Raw genomic sequence first — 20,150 nt, 5'->3', positions numbered from 1 at the left:
AGTTGCTTAAAAGCAGGGGTCCCCAAACTTGGCAACATTAAGACTTGTGGACTTCAACTCCCAGAATTTTCCAGTCAGCATAGCTTAGCTGGCTGGAGAATTCTGGGAGTTGAAGTCCAAAAGTCTTAAAGTTGCCAAGTTTGGAGACCTCTGCTTAAAAGGAAAGAGAAACTGACAAAAAGTCAAGATTTGTTTATTCTCTTGTTAAGAATGAATCTGACTTTTTTTTCCTGGCTTCAGAAAAGATGATTCAGGATGCTATCTGAGCACAGTTCCTACAGTCATGTCAACACATAATCCAGAAAAGATGTAGAGTATTTGGAAGGTTATCAATAAAGTTGGTGCCTAACCAGTATCAATATGGTCTTAAAAAGAAAGAAAGTCCAGTTGCCTTTTGAAAAAGCACCTTGAGACAACCACGGCCTGGATGATTGAGAATCTACATATACACTAGGATCTTAGTTTGTTTCCTCCAGTTGGAAACTCTTTTACTTCGTAATATTCATTGTCATTTGATGGTAGTTCTGTGATGAGTAGAACTGTGTTCTGCTACTCCAAGCCAATAGTTCTGCACCCTGTGGTGAAAGAGAACAGATCTTTCTACCATTTGGTGCATGTAGTTTCCTGTACTAAGTTCCACTTAGTAAGCCTGAATAATACTAGGTGCTTTCTAATCTTTTGTTTTGCTAGCACAAACTACTCTTCTCTAAAAGGAAATACAACAACATTTTTAAAAGAAAAGAAAATTATTTACTTTTTTCTCTCCCCCTACCTTGTCCTCTTTTTTTCAGAAAGAGATTGCATGATGCAAAGGTACAAACTCAGCTTCAGCCTCCAAAATGTGGCTTACTAAACAGCACTATAAAATCATAGTAGCCAACATATTCCTGCATTTCCAATGTTGTCCTCACTCAAGCACACCTTGAATGTTTATGTTGGGCACAAATGCCATTATAAACTGTCTGTGAAGATATTATAAACAGAAATCTAAAAAGAGAAAGCAGTAATGTAGACAAGCCCTTAGAATTTTCCATTGAAGCTCATTCAGCCCACAACACTCATCACTCAATGTGGGCTTTGCAGAAGATTCAGGATGGAAAGTACCACCACATCTCTTCAAGTAAAGAGATATTTATATATTACATTTAGAGTACTAGACAGATGTGGAGCATATGATCTTGTTCTGTACTTAAGTAGATTTGTTAAGTTTATTCAATAAGGCTGTTACTATCTTAGCCATTCATCTGTTTGTATATGTGTACCTCTGTTTATCACAAAAAAATGTCCTTTTTGTCAAATGGAAAAAAAACTATTTTTGGATGATGTATGTAATCACTGACTGATTGTCCCTATGCCTTGGCAGATTACCTGGATACTGACCTGGGAAATGAGTCAATCTAGAGAAACTCAACCAGAACTTTATGCATTGCCCTCTCTTGCTCAGTACATTCCTCATTCCTACACATTTTGGTCAAATTAAGAAAGATAACCCTGGGTTCAGATGACCAAGGAAGCAGAACCAGATACCATTGTCTAAGATGGGTAATGGGGCCAATCCTGGTCAGGACTGTTTTCAAAAAACCTTTCAGAACTGGTGTTAAAACTTTATAGAGACTGCTGGGCTTTGCCTGGCTTAGTTGACCATATTCAAATCAGTAATGAGATCTAGTTCAGTTTTCCTCTAGTAGAGGGGTCTCCAAACTTGTCAATTTTAACACTTGAGGACTTAAGCTTCCAGAATTCACCAGCCAGCATGGGTGGCTAAAGAATTCTGGGAGTTGAAGTCCATAAGTCTTAAAAGTTGTCAGATTTGGAGAACCCTGCTCTAATATCTAGTATCCTGTATCAGTTTCTAGATAATCGAGACAGCAGCATTTTGAAAATACTGTCCTAAAAGGCTTCATTTGTCCAAATTGGTTAAGAATGAAATGCCAGATGCACAGGAGGTAAAGTATTAGAGACTTTCTGGTAGAGACTTGAGTTAGCTTAATTTAAACTACTTCAGTGTTTGTCACCCTTCAACTCAAGACAAGCTATCTTAGAGCAGTTTATAAAAAGAGAATTAGCTCTATATAACTTGAAGAGCTCTTCATTTTCAGTTTACAATACAATCTTTTTACAATATTTGGACACCAGATGATAATCATTTTGCCCATATATCTTTGATCCATCCTGCTTTGAGTTGTTAAGATACTTTGAGCCATTACATTACTACCTCTTGCTCCACCACTCCACTTCCTACTTTGGATGCAAAGGCTTTGAACAACATGCCCATTTATGAATGGTTTAGAATTGTTTAAACCAGACAGGCATCCAGTTTAATCTTGAGGTTTCACATATAATGCTTGCTGGTAAATGGGCTGCAAACATTTTTATGTATACAGGTATAAGTACATCTAAGTACACGTGCAGATTTGATTATATGCAGCTTTTAACTGCTTACGGTAATCTCAGCAACTTGGTCAGAAATTTAATGTAGAAATCAGTCTCATCCTCTAAGCTACCCAACTATGGTTTAGATTGTGTTCCACATGTGCAAAAATGGTAATTTATAATGTCATACCAATGGTTTTGACAAAAAAAGATGCATTTGCCTCTTTTCCCTGTAATCCTTCAACCATGGTAGTGCCTGAAAGATGGGTTTGAGATGAAGCTGCTTTCAGACTTACTAATACATAGAATATTTGATTGCTGCCTTGATCATTAATTAGATTAATTCCCATAACTGCATATATGTTTGACATTTCATGACACATTTTAATATGCTCTCATGTCCCGATTACACCAGGGTTATTATTTGCTATGATAATCATAATTCAAAATTGTTCTTCCAGGTGTATTGAATAGCATTCATCCTTTTCTCACACAAGAGGTAATGTTCCTTTTGCTTATATATTACAGGCCATAAACAGAGACACTGGAGCCTTAGCTGCTGCCAAAGTTATTGAGACAAAAAGTGAAGATGAGCTGGAAGACTATATGGTAGAAATAGAGATTCTTGCTACTTGTGATCACCCACACATTGTAAAACTGCTAGGAGCCTTTTATTATGACAGCAAATTATGGGTAAGGTATAATGCAGTGCTCTTCTTTTTTCCAGGTCATTATATTTATTCAAGAATGTTAACATGTTGTGAGTGTACAAAATTGTGCACAAGCAACCATATGCCAATTATGTGTAGCTTTGTCTTCTTGAAACTATTTATTGAATGCCTTCATATAATATTTTGCTTATGACATTTCCCCCCATAAATATGGCTAACAGTTGTTATGTGGAGTTCATATTTGCTTGTGATCCTGCTCCATACCATTAATCTTAATTTGCACTGAGACAGACTTTCCTTTTGTACTACCAATGTTTCAGAGCCTCCTTGTGCCTAGTCTTATGAATTTCTATGTCAGGGTTCCAAGTACGCAGAAGAAAGCTTCTGCATTGCAACAGGAATCTTGGCAACTATGATCAGAACAAAATCAATCTTATGTGGCAGTTATTTATTTAAAACCACTAAATTGCACCCTTCTTAAGTAGAGAAAAGTTGTAAGATATGTTGAGTAAAGGAACCTCCCAAGTTCACATAACTGAAAATAAAATTTGGGGATTTGGGGCGGGAGTTAGTCGTATGGGGCTTTGGGGAGGAAGACATTTAACAACAGGAATGAAGTGAGCTCTTTGGAAAGACAGATGATTCACAAACCATCCACCTTCATCTGACCACCTTCCATTTCAATTTGAAAACTTTTTCTTAGAAAGAACTTCAACATGTTTAAACAAATGCTCTTTTGGTTCAGGATTTTTTTTAAAGTGGTAAAAATTAGCATGTTTTTCTCCTTCTCTAAAATGACTGACATTCTGAGCTGGGGTGCAGTTGGGAGTTGTCTAAAAGCAACTTAAAAGATAACGGAGAAGAGGCAGGCAAATTCTTGTTCGCTCAATTTTTCATTAGTTGTGGTTTTTTCCCTTGCTCCTAACAGGGGAATACCTATGTCCAATGGTTTCCATATTGTAAGTCATATGCTATGTCTGTGAACTGCTTTTTGCTCAGTTTTGAACCAGATTTCCATTTTTGAAGATTTTTCTGATGTATTTTTATTTTGTTGTATCTTATTAGATTTAATATAGCAATAGCACTTAGACTTATATACAGCTTCACAGTACATTACAGTCCTCTCTAAGTGGTTTACAGAGTCAGCATATTGGCCCCAACAATCTGGGTCTTCATTTTACCCACCTGGGAAGGATGGAAGGCTGAGTCAACCTTGAGCCTGGTGAGATTTGAACTGCCAAATTGCAGGCAGCCGGCAGTCAGCAGAAGTAGCCTGCAGTACTGCACTCGTTAACCACAGTGCCATGGTGGCTCGATACATATCTGCCCTAGCCCAAAACACTCTTTATTATAATGTCCATTATGTTTCTAATCAACCCAGTGATTGAAATTATTGGGCTCTATTTCTTTTTCAGTTATTTTAGCTGCCTTGCTTAAAATCACTTCACGCATAACCCAGTCTTGTGCTGTTTCTCTGTCTGTATGAATATTTTACCATAGTGTGGAAATCTTAACAGTGTGATTTTTAAAGTCAATGTGAATCCTAGTTGTTATGTTCCTATTGCAGCTTTCCCTCTAAAAAGATTAGTCTTGTATATGAATACGAGTTCCAGCTGCCATCACTTACACAATTTAAATTGAATTAAATGCCTCAGTGGAAGTGGAATGTTTATATGTGATCATCGCTTATAGTTTCTCAACCTTGGCAACTTTAAGATGGGTGGACTTCAACAAGCACCAACTGGGGAATTCCAAGGGTTGAAATCCACCCCTTTTAAAGTTGCTGAGACTGAGAAATATTGAACTAGTTGGAGCTCCAATAAACAGACAAACGGACAACATCCCCTATTAGATTTTCTGCAACTGTTTCTCCTGTGTCAGGTTTAGTTTACAGAAGTGGAACTTCAGGAACTAGAAGGCTAAAGTGCAGAAGGAAGGAACTATACAGTTCTCTGGAATTTTCCCGATGTCTCTTGAATGATTTTTGAAAAGTTCAAGAGGCAACTCACAACCTCTACCATATGTCTCATGGGCACGAATCTTCAAGCCTCTATGAAATGTTTTATTAATACAAATTGTTTTAAAAGAAGCGGATTAAATTAGTGAATTGTTAAATTAAAATGTTCAGTTTGTTGATTAAAATATTTTTCTGGATTGAAGTAGTTATCCATTCTGAGTAGGAATCCCTCAGTTATCCATTCTGAGTAGGAATCCCTCATTTCCCTTTAGAAATGTATTTGCAATATAATAAAATAATGAACTCTCAGTTAAGATGTTGATTGCCAAATGAAGGGTCAAAGAAACACAGTTTATATGCAAATAATAATTAAATTGTTAAAGCAGCCTTCCCAAAGGTGACGTCATGTATGAATACTATAGAACAGAGGTGTCAAACTCACCCGTCGTCATTGTGGCACCACGTGACGTATTCAGGACTTTTTTCCCCTTTCTAAACCGGGCAGGGCGGGGCCAACGCGTGACACATCCGGCCCATAGGCTGCGAATTTGACAGCCCTGCTATAGAGATAGCCCTCATTTAGCAACCATAATTGGGACAAGCAACTTGGTCATTAAGTAAAGCAACTGCTTTAAAGTGAAACCATGACTGGCTTTGTGGTCTTACTTCAGCTTTGCTTTACAGATCTACATTGATCACAGTTACTTTTTCATCACTGTCATATCTGTGAACAGTCATTTTTCTGGCTTACTAAATAGAAACTACCTATACCATACTACATTAATATTATAAATAATAATTTCAACACGATACCCACCAATGCTACTATATTCCTGAATCTATTTATTGCAATAAAGGAAGAAAGTGACATTTGGAAGATGTTGTTTAAATTAGTCCTCAAGGCTGAGTAATTTTATGAGCTGAATTCACCCAAAGACATATGAGCTGGCCAGAATTAAAAGTTGGTCCTTCAAATCATAGTTCGGAATTACTGCAATGGCAAACATGATTTAGGACGAAGTATGTGTCATTAAATATTGAAGACGGTTTATATGAGTTTGGAAGTCCAAATGGGTGTAATCTAGATTTAGACTGCAATGCTAGATTTATTATTTTCTAATTTTCCCCCACCTGGGATTGTTTCCAACTTCTCTTCCACTTGTAACTTGCTACTTTGGCTCAAGGGTGACATTCCCAGTTTGTTGTTTTTCCTAGTTGGTTATTGTGCTTGTTTGTTCAGGAAAAATAAGGCATTATGCTTAACATGCTGGTGAATGGTACTCTTGTATTGCAGAAGAATGATAGTAAAATGGAAGCAATCTGTTTCCCCAGGGAGTTAGCTATTTAAATTCCACCTACTGAATACTTGCATGCCAGACAAGCTGTTGACATTTAACTTCCCCCACCCCCCAATTAGAATCTCTGAAGTTACCCAAAAGTGTGGTGGCTTTATGAGATCACACAGAGGCCTAGAAAGTGTGGGGAAGGCATTTGACATTTCTACCAGACTCAGTTCCTGTTCAGTGACAATGAGGCAGGGATTAGTGACCCAGAGAAGTGGAAAACAAATCTCCTAGCTGTTTATGCTATCAATTACATTAGACATGGGAACTTTTACAGTCAGATAGCCGGGCATTGCTAGGCATTTGAAAGATACAGGACAGAAGTCTACCAGCAAATTCTGAAAATAACAAAATGGGCTCAAAGTTGCTGCTGAGTTCATTTCCTTTCCCTATAAATAGACCTAGAGGTTCTCCAGGTTTTGGAAACTTGAAACGTTAAGAATGCCCATCCCTCAAATAGCTATTGCATTTCATATATACATGCAGAGACAGGGAAAGAAGAAAAACACAGTCTCCTGTAGACAATTTAGGACCCAGATATAGTGGGGGACAAAGATTCAGAGGAAGAAAACAAAATAGTAATCTTCTCTGAAGGTACTGTAGTTATCACTCTTTCCTCTTTCCATTTACTCATCCTCCCACCAGCATTCAAACTGCTTTCTAAATCCCTTTTGCAGATCATATTTCCTTTCACCCTCTTCTCAGATGCTCCATCACAAAATAGGAAAATAGAGTAGCTTTCACCTCTGTGGTGTGTAGCGAGAAGATCAAGTCTTTCCCATTTCATTGCGGACAGATGGGGTTGCAGAGCTGTTACAGGATCAGTCCATTCAGACAGTGTAGTTCTGCATTCACTCTTTCAAATAAAAATCTTCCTGATCTTTTTACTTGATGCTTCTCCTGCTAAACTGCATTTCATCTTTTTAAATAAGCACTTGGTACCAGTAAAGCAGATTGTCCTTCTGTTGTACTGAAACCATTATTTTCCTTTCCTTTTTTTCTTTTTGGTCTCTCTCAGCTTGTGCAAGTGCCAGTGTTGTGGGAAAAGACCTCATATGGCAACAAATTATGAGTGGGGTTACCTTAGTGTAAGCCACACAGTAGATTCTTGTCTTTGTTATACCAATTCATCTTGTGGGTGACCCATTCTTTGGGCTGTAAGGATAGTAGACACCAAAGCTATTACAGTCCCTTCACCTAAGTCTTCTCCGCAGGTAATTTCTTTGTGTCTAGAAAGTGTGACCAAATTCTTCAATTCATCCTCTCCACCTTTATCAATTCTTCAAATCTGGAAATCAAACTTGAAAGGTGAAATTCAGGACAGATCTCTCTCACGTCTACTTATCTGGTTTGTTCTCTGATGAACTTGGATGATCAAAACTAAGGACTTTTCCTTTCACTGGTTTCAAGATCATTGTGACTGTTGCTGATCATTGCATGCCCACTTGGTTTTCAGACAGCATTGCTCTCTAATCTGTAATGTGTTTCATGCTGTTCCATTCTTCTATAATATATTATTGGTCTCCTGGGCATCAAAGCTTAATTAATGGACCTGAATTCCCTGAACTAGTCTAAATTAAGTATGCTAAGAAGACCATTCTAAGTATTGGCCTTCTATGCTGTATTTCTTCTGAAGTCTGCTATATACAGTAATTGTCTTTGAACCAACCATGTGACAGGCAGTTTTGATAGCAATGCTCTTTCATTCTTCATTCTTTTTTTTCCTGGCATGCAAAGCCTGTTACTTGCCCAGAAATTACAACGGTCCCCTTAGTTAGGTCAGCATCTGTTGAGGCTCGTCAGTCTCAGATTTTTGTCTGCATCCACTGAACCATGGAATTCACCCTATTCATCTCCTGAACTGATCCTTTTGAACTGATGGTTTTGCATCTGAAGATTTCTCTGGCTATTGGATATCTCTCTTTGAGACCATCCCATAATGCTCAAGTTTGGAACCGAGCACCCAGACCTTTCCCCCAAGAACAGATTGATAATACATTTTTTGGCCTTTGAGGTTCAGTGGTCTTCTGAATGTAGTTATCAGGCCCCCTAGCTAGAACTTGGCAATATAGTAGTCTTCTTGCCTTAAACTCAGGAGAATTTTCCCTCAGCATGGTATATTTGTATAAGAATTTTTATTCTATCTTAAGATGGAGTTGCTTTAAATGGTTGGTTGCCCTCTGTGAACCTGGAGTAGAGGTCCTTCCACTATCTTAATTAATGCATTTTCCCCACTTTGTTATGATTTAGCCAGAATTTCAATGTTAAAACTAGTAGAAGATACAACCAACTTTCTACCTTGGAAAAACTCTAGCTGCCAATGTAACTGCCATAGCAGAATCCTAGAATATCAGTTAATCTAATATATTATGCTTTCACCATCCATCATTCCATTGCTTCCAATCTTGCCAAAGCCAACTTCTGTGCCACTGACTCCCTGCTGCATCAATAATAACCTTAGAGTGAAAGATGATAGGAGGAAAGGCAAAAGTCAGGAATGGGAGAGAAATACAACTCTTGATTATGGCTTTGTTGTATACAAAAGAACTCTGAGTGCAGTTCTTTTTTTTTTAAACAGAATTGAATCTTTATTGGATAATTCTTCACAGTCAGCCCAAGTTCAAGATCTGCCATAGGTTACGTTCTGAGAACTGTCTGTCTGTCTGTCTTATCTGTCTATCTATCAATCTATCTATTTAGTTTGCTGCCCATTTAAGAAATGTTTAAAAAGCAAGGAAAAGCCTGTTTTTTCCCCAAATCAGCAAAGTTGCATTCTAGAAACCTCCTCAGATTATCTCAGTAGGGGTGGGAACTATGTAGAACAAGGTATTTCTCAAGGAACTTGAATCCCAGCTGTTTAGGGCCTTATGAAATCTTTCTATTTTTCCTGGGAATAGCTGTATAACAGAAGCATGGTGTAACCTCTTTGCATTCTGGGGTGGGAAAGGAAACACTAAATCAGACCTTATTCCAGGGAAGTAATTTGACTTTCAGTGTGTGTCTGAACAATTAATGCTCCAATAATAGCTGAGCATTACCCAAATTATCAGAAGCATATTTTTTTGTCTGAAATTGTTTCTTCCAGGCACAAGTTAATGTTATTAAAATTCCCTAATTTTTAAAATAGTGGTATATTTTACATTATATTTGGAGGGTAGGTAGCTGTAAGATATAGTCCATGATGTCACTTTTTTTTAATCTTGAGATGCATTGAGCTTATCTGAATGCAAAACGGATTTTGTCTCCTGCTAAAAATTCACATAATACCATTGATCTTGGGCAATTTACTTCCAATCGGGCAATTTTACCATTATGGTCTCTGGAGGAAACAAAATGAGGATTGTATACCAAAGGATGTGCCACTGTTATTTAAGATTGTTGCTTTTTCGGTATCCCAGCGCGTGCCCCATGAATTTATTTATATTTATATGCTGCCCAATTCTCAACTCTGGGCAGATCACAAATAAAACTATTAAATGCAGGAATAAATACAATAATAATACAAAAATGAAGAGTAAAGGGTGACAAAGATAACAAATTGAACAGGAATGAAAAAAAAAAATGGACTTACATAGTGAAAATGGAGGGTTCCCTCACTCTTGCCAAAGGCTTAGGTGAATAATTAGGTCTTCAAAGTCCTTTGAAATATCCGCAGGGTGAGGGCTGTCTGGATCTCAGGGGAACCTTATTCCAGAGGGCAGGTATTGTGATAGGTGACATTGTTTAATCAAACCCAGAGCGTGCAAACCTTGCTATATCAAAGTAGGTGAGTGGATACCAGGGGAGATAAGTGAAGCCTAAGTAATCAGGCCTTAAACCATGTTGGGCTTTATAGTAAACACCTTGAATAGCACCTGTAAGCAAAGTGGCAACCAGTTCCGCTCACAAAGTAGAAGTGTTACATAGGCATAGTGGGACATGCCCATCACTGCCTACATTGTTGTGTTCTGGGCCAGTTGAAACTTCCAGTTGGTATTCAAGAACAGCTTCATTAGAGCATTCTACATGAGTCAAGCTGTAAGGTGATCAGAGTGTAGGTGAATGTCGAAAGGTTTCTCAATATAGGAAGACCCTCCCCCAATACAGCACCTTCAGTGGGGAAATGCCACCCCAAGCAAGATCAGAGATAAGATATTATATCTCTGGATGGCTCAAATACTCATAGCCACTCAATCTTGGTTGAGCTGAGTTCTCGCCATCCATAGTCACTGAACCTCGGTAGCATCAGTTGAAAGATATATTGATGTTACCAAACCCAGAAGTTTCAGGTAGATGTTGAAAAAGATTACATAGAGCAGTCCATTCAAGACATGTATATCTTTGTTTAAAAAGAGATAGAAATGGTATCAGCAGTTATATAATTGTGAACCTGACTTTGAACATTTGTGCCTTTAATTTGGTTTGTTATTTTGCTGGTGGTTGTCATATAGTTAAATAGCTTCCTCTTATTAGCAGACATTATGTTAAATGATCATTTAGTAAAATCTAGACTAAGAGACCAGAATGTAGAAAGCTGCTGTATATAAATCAAAATAAGGCAAACTAATTAAAGCAGACAGGACATCGGTGTTTCAACAAAAGCCAGTATTTTCCAGTGTTGCAGTCTCTCTCTGAGCTATGATGGGATTGTTTTCATCAACTCAAAAAAACAACAACTCCTTTGTAAATATCAGGTTTCTATTATTTTTATAATCGACTCATTTGATTCCATTTTTCATTGGAGTTTTCTGCAGTATAGACTCTGGAGCCAATGTATAGGTTAGATGGTCAAGAAATATAACTTAATGCTGGGGTCTGAAGGTTTTTTTGAACCAGAGGGCACATTTTAATTTAGACAGTATATTATGGGCATTGGAACAAGATGGTTGCCTGGTTGGATACGGCCAAACTTTTAAAAAGCCTATTTACCAGAAATCAAACAACGCATTGGATTATAGTCTCCCACCTTTTTATAGAAACTTTTTGAAAATGCAACCTTGAGGCTAGTGTTTTGCAACATGCTAGCTTCTTAATTGTTGTTATTATTGTGGAAGAAATATTATTTGCCTGCAAACAAGAATTGGTGAGACCACAAAATAGACAAAGTAATGGAAAATGAGGAAGATAAAGTGCTCTGGCACTTTAGAATTCAAATAGAGAAGCAACTGTTGCACAACACCCCAGACTTAACAATGATTAGAGTCACAAAAATATAAAATCAGATGGAACAGGTATATTTTATTCATATATATAATTTCTGAAACTACTTAACTTATAATAACTCTGGGAAGCATATCCATGTTAACGACAATTTGAGACAGTATAACAGATAGGAGAGGGTGATAAGCATCCAGAGAGAGCAATAAAGTCCACATAATGAGTGCAAGACATTCCCATATGCCACTCCCCCTACGCCAAGGCCTGGGAGAGAACTTTGTTTTAGGGCTACTAAATGAGATGTACAGACTATATCTGTAGCTTATAGAAGCCAGTTCAATACACTGGTGAAGGTGCTGGCCCAGAAACCAGGATACACTGAGTTCTAAACCTTCCTTAGCTAACTGCATGATTTTGGGTCAGTCACACTCTCCCAGCTCAATCTACTTCACAATGTTGTTATTGTGGGGAAAACTGAGGGAGGGAGTATTATGTAGAGTGTTTTAAGCTGTACAAATAAAAGCAAGATATCAATCTATTAATAATATGGATCTTTAGCAAGTTACTGTTCCAGAAGGTAGGTGTGATGACGCAGAGTATCTCAGAAATATAACAAAACCCAAAACATAAATAAAAGTCCTTTAATGCCTTCAACTTGGCTTCACTGTTTAATTGTTCACAGTGGAGGAGTAAACTATTTTCAAAATAACATTTCAAAGGCAAGAACACAGTTCACATTCAAAAAGCCGATAACGAAGCAAAAACCAAAAACAAACCACATTGAATAAAGTTCCTCAACAGACCAGGATAGAGAATTGCCAACTTCAGGAAGATAACCAGGTACAGTCCATTGGAGGAATGCCAACCAAGGTAAACCTTCTTTAGGAATAAAACTCTAATTTGTCAGCAGCGTCTGTTAGCACGCAGGTCCAACCTTTTATGCAGATCTCACACCTACAACCCATGAAGAGGATCATGGCCCTCTCCTCCTGAGTAGACCATGTTTTACCCTGATCCTCTCCTCCCTGCGTGCCCTAGGATGGATAGGGGATGGGCCTGGGTCCTCCTCTGACTGCTCAGGCAGCCTCTGCCCTTCCCCAGCCTCCTCCGCCACCTCTGGAGCCACACTTTCACTCCCTGTTGGCTGTTCCTCCTCTTCCTCAGAGTCAGTCTCCACCAGGAGCATGACAGTAGGTGTTGCAACAGAGACAGCATGATTCCTGGACTCCATCAAATGATCCAGTTTAGTCAATGGATTCCAAAACATGCTAACTCTGGCTGATTTCACCAGACAAGCAGAAACCAGAGGAGACAGAATAGTCAGGTCCTAGGCCATGAAGGCCTTTCTGTCACAAATGCTGCATTGGAGACCTGAATAGTAGTGACTTGATCGTTTCACTTCTGATGGAAAGTATGATACACTTGAATGTTTGAATACAAAAAGTGAATTGCAACCCCAATATTTTGGGCATGATAAAGATCTTCTACAGAGTGGATCTTGAGACAGAATAGCTGCAAATGCAAGATTCTTCTGTCAGAGCAGTATTTTTGGAAAGTTGATAATTGGAATTTAGTTCTGGGACAATTTCAGTAAAGCTAACAGAACACGCCCAGTAATACACAAGTATCTCGCATTTTGTCTCTGGCACACACACCCTACTTTTTAGCGTGCTTCCCCTGCAGGATTAATTATTGAGAGAATTGCTAGTTTGTAAGAAAAGCGACCAAAGGTCATGAATTCTTCACGCAGGAAGGGTGGTACTAAGTTTTCAGCTCTAATCTTTGCTTACTCAGCAGTTAAATTTCCATGCGACAGACTTTAAACCTCTTTTGCTGAGAAGAGTACAGACCACGGTAAGAAATGTGAAAGGATGGATTTGATCTCTCTGGAGTGAAGTCACAAATCTGTCTCCAAAAATGCAATGGCGAGCATCCTTTTTAAGAAGTTTTTACTGGTGACTGAATCTTAACAGTCTCTCTGAGAGCACCTGACTTCTTACCTAATGAAACAGTAACTCTCCTCTATTTATTAATCAAGACTGATTTTCAAGATTCTGGTGCAAATCTTTTATGGATGGTATAGATATTGGTTTTTCTACAGGAGTGGGAATAGCCTCCAATGCAGAGCTATAGTGATCCTAATTAGCTTCGGTTGTGTGGTAACTATCCAAGAGTGGTTGGTCTGAAGAATCCCTTGTTCTAATCATGTTCCCCAGCACCCATACAAGTCAACGAGTTCCAAAGCAGTTTCCAGCTAGTCATCTTGTTTCCTTTCTTTTTAAGTTTTTTTCTCTTCAAAAGGCTACTCTACTTTGTGATTAAATGCTTATCCTTGAAAACAATTAAAAAAATATTTTAAAAGGAATTGACAAGTACTAAAAAGAGAAATAACAAATGTGACATTTGTCACCACTGGGTAGTTCTATTACATGCAACTTATGTTTGTAAGGTTTAGATTAGAATATCAAGTCTGGCTTGAACTCGGCTGTGGGGCCGATCAATATCATTACATAAGACCATTTCTTCTTTTTTTGTTTTCTTTTTCTTTTTTAAACCACTTCTATTAAAATTATTTATGAAATTAAGAGTGTATGTTGTTCAGTGGCTTTTTCACAACTGGAAAAAGAATGCTGAAGCAGATGGGCTGGAGATGGTTCAGGAATCCCATGCCAAATTTGTTCACTATTTTAGGGCTTTACAGAAACCATCTGGTGTGCTGCCTTTTTAAGACTAGTGATCAAACATTGGAAGGCAAATTTTAGCTGAGAGATGAGAGCTGCCTAGTACCATTGAGCTAAGGAAAATAAGGTCATGAAGTTATTGTGCTAATGTATATGAAAGGTTTAGATGAGTCTCAGGAATAACCACTGTGAACAATGTTTAGACTTTTTCTTTCCCGGTGTTTCATTTAAGAAAGGGCATCAACGCTGCTACTTGACTTGAGTAGTGAATTGTGTTATTTTCTATTTGTTCCATGGTAACTAAATCCTGTTTCTTTCTTCTGTTGAATTTGACCACACAACTTGTATACCGTAGCTAGCCAAGAGCTTAAAAAAGGAAATAAATGTCTGTTTAATATTGTTCTATAGAATGAAGCACTCTTAAATGTTTATCTTTGGGACTGAAGGCAAACCTTATTATTGGATTTCATATAACTAAAGCTATTACAGTTTCTACTACTATTTAAATAGAATTTCTGGACCCTCAAGAACAACATGCATCCTAGCAGCTTAAACTACTCATTTTCCACCCTTAGTATTACATGAACTGCACATATATAATTTTTCAATTTCTTAGATTCACAAAGTCTTGCATTCTCCTCACCACGCTTCATCTTCATGCCAGCTTTTCAAACTTTCAGGCTAACTTTGCTATATTAAATATATTTATTTCTCATTCCTTTCTAGACCTTCTATTTTGTACAGTAAAGGAAGACAGTGTAAATAACAAGACAGACAGTATTGGTCCATCTTTAATTGGGGTTAATCATTTTTTATCTTTAAAAGAATCTTGCATCAAATTGTATCCAAGATAGAGTTATGTCTGTTTTCAGCAGTGCAAAACATTGCATTGAAAAGAAGCAATTTTAGCATGTATTTATATATGATGACATATTTATAAGATTCATAAGCCAACTCATTCCTGAGGCTCTGTGTACAAAGTGTACACAGTGTACAAAGTGAAACAAATACAATTATAAACAGTAACAAACAATAATGGCATAGATCTTCCTTTAGCTGTTTTATCTTCAAAAGATTTCCATAAAGCCCGGGACTTCCGGTTTGCAGGGCTTCGGCAGCAGGCAGGAATCTGCGATCGTGCGCAGTTTCTGCCTGGGCTCGCCGCTGGAGCGCCCGAGCCAGCTGGCTTCGGGGCTAAGCCACCCCATAGAGGTGGTGAAGATGGGGGAGTGCCAGCAGGGTCGAGGGGAGCCACATCTCTCCTCCTCAGCTGGCCAAATTCCCTTTCCCGAAGGCAGTAAGAGCAGTGGTCAGAAATGGCTGCCTCAAAGAAGCACTCAACCGGAAAAGAAAGTGCAGGAGGAAGTTAAGAAGTGAAAGTTTTGGCTGACCGGGATAAGAAGCAACAACTAAGGTATCCTGGAATTTAAATTTTATAAAAGATACATCGCTCCCAAAGAAGAGTTGGAAGCAGCGAAAGAAAGTGAAAAGGGAAAGTTTTTTTTTCCACTCTTTCCTTATGTTGACAGCGAAGAGAGCTGAATGAGAAATCGGAAAAATCCGCTTTGGCACCAATAGGTAATTAAACTGGAAATATAATTAAATGCCAAGGGGACAATAAAGATTTCTGAACACTAAAAAATTCTTTTTTTTGCTATAAGTGGGAAGGGAGAGGGAAAGAATAAGGGCAGGATTTGGAAGGAGGAGTCTGCCTGGAATTCAAAAGAATCTAAAGTTAAATCTCAATAAGACTTCTAAAAGATACATTTTAACTGGAACTTTGCAACTAAATAGTAACCCCAGGAAGAGAAAGAGAAAAAGAAGAAAGTGTTAAAAGAAAGCTTGTGTATTTGGATTGCTTGGTGACTTTGTGTTCTGAAATTATATTTGAATGACTAAAAACAATTGGGTGGTTGTTTTAAAAAAATTCTACAATGGCATCACTTGTGGATGAACTGAAAATGGAATTTAAAAAATATAAAGAAGAGGCACAAGAAGGGAAGGGCTCTTTTGGCTCCGTTTTTCAATTCTTAGAAATGGCGATTTGTACCTACGAGAAACTACAAGAAAAGACTGCGCAACAAGAAGATTGGGACAAAGAAGAAGCCATCTTTAATGAACAAGTAACTTTATCTGAGGGGGAAAGGGGGTAAAGAAAATGGAGAATTTAAGACCTAAAAAAACAGCCAAAAAAGGGAAAAATAATGTGAAAAGTGGATATAATGTTAGAAAGCAACAGAAAAGGGGAATACAGAAGAGGGAAATGGAGGTGGAGAGACAAGGGGGTAAAAAGGGGAGAGAGAAGAAGGAAGGGAAGAAGGAAGGGAAGAGAAGTTACAAAGGTTTGGAGCAAGATGTAAACAGGACTTATTTAGAGATAACGGGTGAAAATTTAACTGAAAAGGGGATTCTGTAAAGGTACATAAGATTGTATTGTTATATTTGTATTAGAAATAATGTTAGAAAATTGGAAACAACATATGATTAAAAAGTGGAATAAAATAGTCAGTGCAATTTAGTGAAACTTTTGTGAACAAAATAAATGAAATGAAATAAATGAGAGAATTGAATTAGGAAGAAATGGGAACATTTTAACTACTTAATGCTTTATAAAATATAAGTGAAGTGGGGGGGGAGTTATTATGGAAAGTTTATAAGTGTTCCCATAGAAGTATGATATCTATTTGAAAAGTAATGTGTAAAATGTTTAAGATTTAAATGAATATTAATATTAATGATAGAATTGAATTGGTATGGATTGTTGTTTTAATTATATATTCATAATTTTTTCTTTTTTTAAAATACAGTGTGTAGTTTTAGAATGTACCAAGCAGAATCCGAATGGAAGTTATATATTATATTAAGTGTTATAATTTTAGGGGAAAGGTATGATGGCGTCATACTCCAATCAGTGATTACAGGAGAAATTTTGTTTAATGAGAAAAGATAATAGACAGCTGAAACAGGACAGACAAAGAATATAAGTATAATGATCTGAATTGAGATGAAATAAATAAAATAAAATTAAGAAAGTTAAAAGAGGGGAGAAGCTATATAGATAACGTAGAATGGTAATAAGATATGGAATGGTATATACAAATGAGCATGAACTTGAATTTGTGTCTGTACGAAGAGATGTAACCCGGGATCAAGCTGCTTTCAAAAAAGATGTTTTATGGTTTTATGTTTTATGTTTTGTTTGTTTATGTTTGTTTTTAAAAATTAATAAAATTTTCAAAAAAAAAAAAGATTTCCATAAAGCCCAAGTTTTAACTATTCTCTGGAAGGTCCTAAGAGTGGGGAGCATTCTTGCTGTCCTTAAGGAGGGGAACAGTAATTAAAAATGACCACTTCCATGTAGCTACATTGGGCAGTCAGATATATTAGATAGATAGAAGAACCCCATCATGAAGATACATAACAAATTCACATGCATGAGTGTCTCAAGCAGAAATAAAACTTTTTAACATTCTTGGATGGAAAAGAAGCAAGACCTATAGTGAAAAAAACATTTCAGTGCAGGAACTGGAATAGTTATATGAAGTGAAGATAATCACGGACTTCTAGTTCAATTGGCCAGTGTTCATTCGACTGCTTTAAATATTTCAGTGGTATAAACGTCTTGCTTTACCATTTACAGTGCATACTACTATCTGGAAGTGGTACATGAAAATGCTTTGTAACCCTGGCTGTGTTTTAAGTTAAGATAGCGTCTCCAAGTTAAGCTTCTCTCCTAGTAATTTTGCAGACATAAGTATGAGTTTACTTGGCACCATACAAATGTAGTTTGCTGTTTTTCAGTTGTTTTTGTTTTTTTTCAATTTCCCACTGATTCCTGATGATTTCCTATATGTCCTAGCTAGTGTCAGGATTTCGGCAGTTACTCCAATTAAATCAGTTTAATTGGAGTTTTATGAGTTGACAGATAGTCTGATATTGCTTAGCTTTTTGAGATCAGCCAAAAGTTGACAAACAGTTGGTGCTTAGCTGGACAGTTTAGTAATCCATTTAAGCAGCCGTCAATTATATTGTATCCAGAGTATACCAGAGAGGAATGATTCTGCAGTGACTGGTTTTCTTAATTGACTACATTTCAAGCTTGTATGAGGGGAATAAAATGTGAATGAATCTTGCTTTATTGTTCATTACAGGTCACAGATGCATCGAACATATCAAAATAAAAGACAATAAACTACTAAAATGGCATAGGAACATTTGCAACAGCACTTAATGTAACCAGTAAGAGCAATCCCAAATTAATTTACTGTTAGCAAAGCTTGAGTTCTCCAGCTAGTTCTCAAAGCATGAGTTCTCCAGATGCAAACAGTAGGGTTGTTTGGGGACTTTGGTCTGCCAAGAGGAGCTTCACTTACAATTCATATGAACAACTAGGGAATGGCTTAATGAGCCATGTTAGCAGCTCTACAAATATCTCTATAAAAAATTGTTGTAGATTAAAACGTGGTTCAATTATTCAGTATTCCCAGACTGACAGAGTAAATGCTTTCTATATTAAGGGTTTTCTGGAATCTGCTTTCCAACACGGTTGATGGCAACTCTCAAACTAAAGTAATGAGAAAACCTTGTAGGATTGTCCCTAGTACAAAAAGTGTAGGGAATTATTGGCAACCAAGAGAAAGAATGAATTTGTGGGCATGCCCAGTATGCCCAATGAATGAAGGAAGGAATTTTTGAGCATGCACAACACATAAAATGTTGCAAAGTCTCATCCTAGCTGAAGACTTGGAGATGGCGCAGGAATGAGCAAATGTTTTTCCTGGTTTGTGGGTTTAAAAATGATTAAATGGTAAAAGGGATGCTTTAAAGAACCGCGGAGACATATAGCGTTTACTCCTTAAAATCTGATCCAAAAGAACCGCGGAGACATATAGCGTTTACTCCTTAAAATCTGATCCAAAAGATGCAGCCCAATTTGGAAGGTTGGCATTATTTTATGAGTGTACCTGGGAGGGAGTCGCTCTTCTGGCTTGCCTGGGTAATTATGCCCTATAGCAAGTTGCAGATATTGGCCTAGCCGGTTCAAATTCACTTGCAAAACAAAAATTAATTAAATAGAACCTAAAATTCATATGTAGTCATTTAAAGTATTCTAAGTTGCACGGGGTTTCCGTCCAATTATTTGATATCAAATATCCAATATATCAAATGACACAGACAAGATCACACTCCACCTCATCTGTCTTTCTGGCCTACTACTGGGGAAGGTGGGAAATAGGAATTTAAAGCTTTTTGGAAGGCTAGCAGAGCTGGGAACATTTGAACTCCATTGCAGAGGGGAAATTGCCAAAGGAGGGGCACTGCCACAAAAAAACGCACAAGTACTATATCCCACTAAATGGCATTGCCTTATGGAAGGGATCTGGAATCTGCCCACCTTATGAGAGCAAATAGGACAAGCCAAAATAACTGAAGACAGACAATTATGTGAATAGTCTGTATCTATAATCTTGTCTATATACAGAGTTATAAGCAATAACTTTGTTGGTTCAACTCATCCACGACAATAAGCATTCCTATTTCTGGTTGGAAAAGATCTCGGTATTACTTGAATATAAAAATAATGCTGAAATTTTATTGGTTCAGAATAGCTGTTTTTGCAATAAAAAAATCATATTTGATATTTATTTATTTATTGAATTTATATTGCCGTCTATTTGCCCATGGCGACTCATGATATGATATATGATTATGCCAAGAAATTAAAGAAATTAAAATGTGAGTCTGATTGGTTTTGGTTAAAGGGAGGGTATCAAGAAACATATTTCAAAAGATATGATAATGACAGGTACAAAATATTCTATCTAAATATCCTGTTAGCAGAGTGAAAGCAGATGAAACTGAACAGCAAAAACCTGAAAACTGATAGCTCCTCCAGCCCCTCCCTCTCCAAACATTTCAAAGGCAGATCTGTACTGAGAATTGATAATCATTGAAATAACCTAAAGCAGAAGAAAACTTCCAAATAATA

The 20,150-nt window shown here is 37.3% G+C and overlaps 1 protein-coding gene across 1 annotated transcript in view; it reads left to right on the top strand.

Annotated features, from left to right (window-relative positions):
• STK10 (serine/threonine kinase 10) overlaps positions 1-20,150 on the top strand; it is a 77,441-nt gene that overhangs the window by 22,238 nt on the left and 35,053 nt on the right. The window contains exon 2 of the mRNA XM_026688263.2: positions 2,902-3,066. Within this exon, the coding sequence (XP_026544048.2) occupies positions 2,902-3,066 (165 nt within the window). The remainder of the gene's footprint in view (positions 1-2,901; positions 3,067-20,150) is intronic.

The sequence above is a fragment of the Notechis scutatus genome, chromosome 2 (assembly GCF_049901735.1).
Source record: "Notechis scutatus isolate UNSWTSFEM ecotype Mainland chromosome 2, rNotScu1.2, whole genome shotgun sequence".
In the NCBI taxonomy this organism is placed as follows: Eukaryota; Metazoa; Chordata; class Lepidosauria; order Squamata; family Elapidae; genus Notechis; species Notechis scutatus.
This window is presented reverse-complemented; position numbering and strand designations above follow the sequence as displayed.